Here is an 8,181-nt window from a genome sequence, read left to right as displayed (position 1 = left end):
TCTGTGTTCTGTTGTTCTTATGTTCCATTGTGTTCCGTGTTCTATATTCTGACTTCTGTGTTCTATTGTCACATGTTCCATGTGTTCCGTGTTTAAAGTAGCGTGTTCTGGTTGTAGGGCTCACAGGGAGATGGAGGACCTAAGGGAGATCCTGGTTCGTACGGAACCAAAGGAGCTAAGGTACAGTAAGATGACTTCCTGTTGTACTGTTGTTACCATGGCGACGTGAGCTGGGAGACATAGTTGTTATTAACGTGATGATGTTGACAGTGTATTTTCTGTTTCAGGGAGATCAGGGGAAAGACGGAGAACCAGGACGACCCGGCAACTACGGACCGCCCGGAATCAAGGTACAGCTCTTAATATGAGCCAGTTTGCTACTGCAGGAAAATAATCCTACAGCAACAGGACATGTAAATTATTGTGGATTACAATTCATGGGCAGTTTTGTAGAGTTGATAGATTTTTCGTTATGGCAAGTAGAAGCCTTTTAATGCATGTGTGTTAGTGTGTACGTGAGTTAGTGTGTACGTGAGTTAGTGTGGATGTGAGTTAGTGTGGATGTGAGTTAGTGTGGATGTGAGTTAGTGTGGATGTGAGTTAGTGTGGATGTGAGTTAGTGTGGATGTGAGTTAGTGTGGATGTGAGTTAGTGTGTGTACATGAGTTAGTGTGTACGTGAGTTAGTGTGGATGTGAGTTAGTGTGGATGTGAGTTAGTGTGGATGTGAGTTAGTGTGTGTACATGAGTTAGTGTGTACATGAGTTAGTGTGGATGTGAGTTAGTGTGGATGTGAGTTAGTGTGGATGTGAGTTAGTGTGTGTACATGAGTTAGTGTGTACATGAGTTAGTGTGGATGTGAGTTAGTGTGGATGTGAGTTAGTGTGTGTGTAGATGAGTTAGTGTGGATGTGAGTTAGTGTGGATGTGAGTTAGTGTGGATGTGAGTTAGTGTGGATGTGAGTTAGTGTGGATGTAGATGAGTTAGTGTGGATGTGAGTTAGTGTGGATGTGAGTTAGTGTGGATGTGAGTTAGTGTGGATGTAGATGAGTAGGTGTGGATGTGAGTTAGTGTGGGTGTAGATGAGTTAGTGTGGATGTGAGTTAGTGTGGATGTGAGTTAGTGTGGATGTGAGTTAGTGTGGATGTAGATGAGTTAGTGTGGATGTGAGTTAGTGTGGATGTGAGTTAGTGTGGATGTGAGTTAGTGTGGATGTAGATGAGTTAGTGTGGATGTGAGTTAGTGTGTATGTGAGTTAGTGTGGATGTGAGTTAGTGTGGATGTGAGTTAGTGTGGATGTGAGTTAGTGTGTACATGAGTTAGTGTGGATGTGAGTTAGTGTGGATGTGAGTTAGTGTGGATGTGAGTTAGTGTGTGTACATGAGTTAGTGTGTACATGAGTTAGTGTGGATGTGAGTTAGTGTGGATGTGAGTTAGTGTGGATGTGAGTTAGTGTGTGTGTAGATGAGTTAGTGTGGATGTGAGTTAGTGTGGATGTGAGTTAGTGTGGATGTGAGTTAGTCTGGATGTAGATGAGTTAGTGTGGATGTGAGTTAGTGTGGATGTGAGTTAGTGTGGATGTAGATGAGTTAGTGTGGATGTGAGTTAGTGTGGATGTGAGTTAGTGTGGATGTAGATGAGGTAGTGTGGATGTGAGTTAGTGTGGATGTGAGTTAGTGTGGATGTAGATGAGTTAGTGTGGATGTAGATGAGTTAGTGTGGATGTGAGTTAGTGTGGATGTGAGTTAGTGTGGATGTGAGTTAGTGTGGATGTAGATGAGTTAGTGTGGATGTGAGTTAGTGTGGATGTGAGTTAGTCTGGATGTAGATGAGTTAGTGTGGATGTGAGTTAGTGTGGATGTGAGTTAGTGTGGATGTAGATGAGTTAGTGTGGATGTGAGTTAGTGTGGATGTAGATGAGTTAGTGTGGATGTGAGTTAGTGTGGATGTGAGTTAGTCTGGATGTAGATGAGTTAGTGTGGATGTGAGTTAGTGCGGATGTGAGTTAGTGTGGATGTGAGTTAGTGTGGATGTGAGTTAGTGTGGATGTAGATGAGTTAGTGTGGATATGAGTTAGTGTGGATGTGAGTTAGTGTGGATGTGAGTTAGTCTGGATGTAGATGAGTTAGTGTGGATGTGAGTTAGTGTGGATGTGAGTTAGTGTGGATGTAGATGAGTTAGTGTGGATGTGAGTTAGTGTGGATGTGAGTTAGTGTGGATGTAGATGAGTTAGTGTGGATGTGAGTTAGTGTGGATGTAGATGAGTTAGTGTGGATGTGAGTTAGTGTGGATGTGAGTTAGTGTGGATGTGAGTTAGTGTGGATGTGAGTTAGTGTGGATGTGAGTTAGTGTGGATGTGTGAGGACTACTGTGTATCAAGTCATGTGTCATGTTATCATGTTGTCTTCTGATAGGGTACACCGGGCCCAAAAGGAGCCAATGGAGACAAAGGACAGCGGGGTGATGATGTAAGTGATTCTAACTCCTGAGAATTATGGGAAGATTCTGTTTACATTGAGGTGTTGATGACATCTTTGTTGTGCGTTTCAGGGAGCACCTGGACCGGACGGCCTCCGAGGAGACAAAGTATTTACACTTTACTACACTGTGTGTGTGTGTGTGTGTGTGTGTGTGTGAGTGTGAGTGTGTGTGTGTGTGTGTGTGTGTGTGTGTGTGTGTGTGTGTGTGTGTGTGTGTGTGTGTGTGTGTGTGTGTGTGTGTGGTCTGTGTTTGGTGTGGGTGTGTGGTCTGTGTTTGGTGTGGGTGTGTGGTCTGTGTTTGGTGTGGGTGGGTGGTCTGTGTGTGTGTGTGTGTGTGTGTGTGTGTGTGTGTGTGTGTGTGTGTGTGTGTGTGTGTGTGTGTGTGTGTGTGGTCTTGTTCTTCTGTCCTGAAATCCCCAAATGTAATAAAACAAGGAACATTCTCCCTTGTGATGACATTTCCCACTTCTTCATGAGGACAAAGGCTATTTTAAATGTAGGATTTAGGTTTAGGGTTACAATTAGTGTTAGGATTAGGATTAGGATTAATGTTAGGTTTAGGATTAGTGTTAGGTTTAGGATTAGTGTTAGGTTTAGGATTAGTGTTAGGTTTAGGATTAGTGTGTGTGTTGACTTCTGTCCATTCTCCTTCAGGGAACCCCAGGAGAGAAAGGAGAACAAGGAACCCGTGGAAACAGAGGACCAAGAGGAGATTTGGTGAGTGATGATGATGATGATGGTGGTGATGATGATGGTGGTGATGATGATGGTGGTGATGATGATGATGGTGGTGATGATGATGATGATGGTGATGGTGGTGATGGTGGTGATGATGATGATGATGGTGGTGATGATGGTGGTGATGATGATGATGATGGTGATGGTGGTGATGGTGGTGATGATGATGATGAATGGTGGTGATGATGGTGGTGATGGTGATGGTGGTGATGATGATGATGATGGTGGTGGTGATGATGATGGTGATGATGGTGGTGATGTGGTGGTGGTGATGATGATGATGATGATGATGGTGATGGTGGTGATGATGATGATGATGGTGGTGATGATGATGGTGGTGATGATGGTGGTGATGGTGGTGATGGTGGTGATGGTGGTGATGGTGATGATGGTGGTGATGATGATGGTGGTGGTGATGGTGATGATGGTGGTGATGATGATGGTGGTGGTGATGATGATGGTGATGATGGTGGTGATGATGGTGGTGGTGATGGTGGTGATGGTGGTGATGGTGGTGATGATGATGATGATGGTGGTGGTGATGATGATGGTGGTGGTGGTGATGGTGGTGGTGGTGATGGTGATGGTGGTGGTGATGGTGATGGTGATGGTGGTGATGCTGATGGTGATGGTAGTGGTGGTGGTGGTGATAGTGGTGGTGATGGTGATGGTGGTGGTGATGGTGGTGGTGGTGATGATGGTGGTGGTGATGGTGATGGTGGTGGTGATGATGATAGTGGTGGTGATGGTGGTGATGATGGTGATGATGGTGGTGATGATGATGGTGAAGGTGATGATGGTGGTGATGATGATAGTGGTGGTGATTGTGATGGTGGTGGTGATGGTGGTGATGGTGATGATGGTGGTGATGATGATGGTGAAGGTGATGATGGTGGTGATGATGATGGTGGTGATGATGATGGTGAAGGTGATGATGGTGGTGATGATGATAGTGGTGGTGATGGTGGTGATGATGGTGATGATGGTGGTGATGATGATGGTGAAGGTGATGATGGTGGTGATGATGATAGTGGTGGTGATTGTGATGGTGGTGGTGATGGTGGGGATGGTGGTGATGGTGGTGGTGATGGTGATGATGGTGGTGATGATGATGGTGAAGGTGATGATGGTGGTGATGATGATAGTGGTGGTGATTGTGATGGTGGTGGTGATGGTGGTGATGATGATGGTGAAGGTGGGTGTGTTGATGGATGTCTTCTGTCCCTTCAGGGTGACCCAGGACCTCGAGGAGATCAAGGCAGAGAGGGTTCATCTGGAGCCAATGGAGAGCCTGTACGTACCCGAGTTCTGGACCTCTGATATTACACAACGTTTACAACTCTTCATCAAGCAATTATACTTGTTACCCTTCATACCAGCATTCAATCATCAATAGTATTTAGTATCTCATATTTTAATTAGATCCCCATTAGATAAAGCAGCTACTAATTAGATCCCCCATTAGATAAAGCAGCTACTAATTAGATCCCCATTAGATAAAGCAGCAGCTACTAATTAGATCCCCATTAGATAAAGCAGCAGCTACTAATTAGATCCCCATTAGATAAAGCAGCTACTAATTAGATCCCCATTAGATAAAGCAGCTACTAATTAGATCCCCATTAGATAAAGCAGCTACTAATTAGATCCCCCATTAGATAAAGCAGCTACTAATTAGATCCCCATTAGATAAAGCAGCAGCTACTAATTAGATCCCCCATTAGATAAAGCAGCTACTAATTAGATCCCCCATTAGATAAAGCAGCTACTAATTAGATCCCCATTAGATAAAGCAGCAGCTACTAATTAGATCCCCATTAGATAAAGCAGCTACTAATTAGATCCCCATTAGATAAAGCAGCTACTAATTAGATCCCCCATTAGATAAAGCAGCTACTAATTAGATCCCCCATTAGATAAAGCAGCAGCTACTAATTAGATCCCCATTAGATAAAGCAGCAGCTACTAATTAGATCCCCATTAGATAAAGCAGCAGCTACTAATTAGATCCCCATTAGATAAAGCAGCTACTAATTAGATCCCCCATTAGATAAAGCAGCTACTAATTAGATCCCCCATTAGATAAAGCAGCTACTAATTAGATCCCCCATTAGATAAAGCAGCAGCTACTAATTAGATCCCCATTAGATAAAGCAGCAGCTACTAATTAGATCCGCCATTAGATAAAGCAGCTACTAATTAGATCCCCATTAGATAAAGCAGCAGCTACTAATTAGATCCCCATTAGATAAAGCAGCTACTAATTAGATCCCCCATTAGATAAAGCAGCTACTAATTAGATCCCCATTAGATAAAGCAGCTACTAATTAGATCCCCATTAGATAAAGCAGCAGCTACTAATTAGATCCCCCATTAGATAAAGCAGCTACTAATTAGATCCCCATTAGATAAAGCAGCTACTAATTAGATCCCCATTAGATAAAGCAGCAGCTACTAATTAGATCCCCATTAGATAAAGCAGCTACTAATTAGATCCCCATTAGATAAAGCAGCTACTAATTAGATCCCCCATTAGATAAAGCAGCTACTAATTAGATCCCCCATTAGATAAAGCAGCAGCTACTAATTAGATCCCCATTAGATAAAGCAGCAGCTACTAATTAGATCCCCATTAGATAAAGCAGCTACTAATTAGATCCCCATTAGATAAAGCAGCTACTAATTAGATCCCCATTAGATAAAGCAGCTACTAATTAGATCCCCCATTAGATAAAGCAGCTACTAATTAGATCCCCCATTAGATAAAGCAGCAGCTACTAATTAGATCCCCATTAGATAAAGCAGCAGCTACTAATTAGATCCGCCATTAGATAAAGCAGCTACTAATTAGATCCCCATTAGATAAAGCAGCAGCTACTAATTAGATCCCCATTAGATAAAGCAGCTACTAATTAGATCCCCCATTAGATAAAGCAGCTACTAATTAGATCCCCATTAGATAAAGCAGCTACTAATTAGATCCCCCATTAGATAAAGCAGCTACTAATTAGATCCCCATTAGATAAAGCAGCTACTAATTAGATCCCCATTAGATAAAGCAGCTACTAATTAGATCCCCCATTAGATAAAGCAGCTACTAATTAGATCCCCATTAGATAAAGCAGCTACTAATTAGATCCCCCATTAGATAAAGCAGCTACTAATTAGATCCCCATTAGATAAAGCAGCTACTAATTAGATCCCCCATTAGATAAAGCAGCTACTAATTAGATCCCCATTAGATAAAGCAGCTACTAATTAGATCCCCCATTAGATAAAGCAGCTACTAATTAGATCCCCATTAGATAAAGCAGCTACTAATTAGATCCCCATTAGATAAAGCAGCTACTAATTAGATCCCCATTAGATAAAGCAGCTACTAATTAGATCCCCCATTAGATAAAGCAGCTACTAATTAGATCCCCATTAGATAAAGCAGCTACTAATTAGATCCCCATTAGATAAAGCAGCAGCTACTAATTAGATCCCCATTAGATAAAGCAGCAGCTACTAATTAGATCCCCATTAGATAAAGCAGCAGCTACTAATTAGATCCCCATTAGATAAAGCAGCAGCTACTAATTAGATCCCCATTAGATAAAGCAGCTACTAATTAGATCCCCCATTAGATAAAGCAGCAGCTACTAATTAGATCCCCCATTAGATAAAGCAGCAGCTATTCTTCCTGGGATCAATACTATAGTAACTAACTAGGCTAACGCTAGGGCCATACGGTCAGATTTAAGTTGCATACGCACAAAGGCAGACATGTTGAAAAATCACTTTTCGATTTAGGGACCTTACAGATAGTTGTATTTGTTGGGTACGGCGATGAGGTGAGATTTTAAATTTAAGCTGTAGCACAACAACATGTGGAAAAAGTCCAGGGGTGTGAATACTTTCTGAAGGCCCTGTATGTTGAAGAGGGTGGGCCTCAAGCTGCATCCTTGTCTCACCCCCTGGCCCTGAGGAAAGAAATGTGGGTGTTTATTTGCAGACTTGTTGTTTGCGTACATTGATTTTAATATTGTCAAATGTTTTTCCCCCAACACCACTTTCCTTCCATTTTTATAGCAGACCCTAGTGCCAAATTGAGTCGAAAGCTTTTTTTTTAAATCAACAAAGCATGAGAAGACTTTGTTTGTTTTGGTTTGTTTGTCAATAAGGGTGTGCAGGGTGTATATTACGTGGTCTGTCGTACGGTATTTTGGTAAGAAGCCAAATTTACATTTGCTCAGGTCATTGTTTTCACTGAGGAAATGTTGGAGTCTGCTGTTGATGATACTACAGAGGACTTGTCTGGGTTTGCTGTTGACACACATTCCTGAGTAATTATTGTGATCAAATTTGTCTCCACTTTTGTGGATTGGGGTGGACAGACCTTAGTTCCACATATTGGGGAAGATGCCAGAGCTGAGGATAATCTTGAAGAGTTTAAGAATAGCCAATTGTATTTTGTGGTATGTATATTTTATAATTTAGTTTAGTATAACGTCAACACCTCAGGCCTTTTGGGGTTGGAGGGTTTGTACACTACATGACCAAAAGTATGTGGACACCTGCTTGTCCAACATCTCATTCCAAAATCATGAGTATTAATATGGAGTTGGTCTCCCCCCCTTTGCTGCTATAACAGTTTCCACTCTTCTGGGAAGGCTTTCCACTAGATGTTGGAACATTGCTGCTATAACAGCCTCCACTCTTCTGGGAAGACTTTCCACTAGATGTTGGAACATTGCTGCTGTAACAGCCTCCTCTCTTCTGGGAAGGCTTTCCACTAGATGTTGGAACATTGCTGCTATAACAGCCTCCACTCTTCTGGGAAGGCTTTCCACTAGATGTTGGAACATTGCTGCAGGGACTTGCTTCCATTCAGTCACAAGAGCATTAGTGAGGTCGGGCACTGATGTTGGATGATTAGGCCTGGTTCGCAGTCGACGTTCCAATGCATCACAAAGGTGTTT

The 8,181-nt window shown here is 42.4% G+C and overlaps 1 protein-coding gene across 1 annotated transcript in view; it reads left to right on the top strand.

Annotated features, from left to right (window-relative positions):
• col6a1 (collagen, type VI, alpha 1) overlaps positions 1-8,181 on the top strand; it is a 53,367-nt gene that overhangs the window by 13,964 nt on the left and 31,222 nt on the right. The window contains 6 exon segments of the mRNA XM_082973019.1: positions 118-180; positions 288-350; positions 2,414-2,467; positions 2,550-2,585; positions 3,134-3,196; positions 4,448-4,510. Of these exon segments, the coding sequence (XP_082829145.1) occupies positions 118-180; positions 288-350; positions 2,414-2,467; positions 2,550-2,585; positions 3,134-3,196; positions 4,448-4,510 (342 nt within the window).

The sequence above is a fragment of the Salmo salar genome, chromosome 03 (genome assembly GCF_965601325.2).
Source record: "Salmo salar chromosome 03, fSalSal1, whole genome shotgun sequence".
NCBI classification, from domain to species: domain Eukaryota; kingdom Metazoa; phylum Chordata; class Actinopteri; order Salmoniformes; family Salmonidae; genus Salmo; species Salmo salar.
Note: the sequence above shows the minus strand (reverse complement) of the source record. Positions and strands in the feature narration are given on the sequence as shown.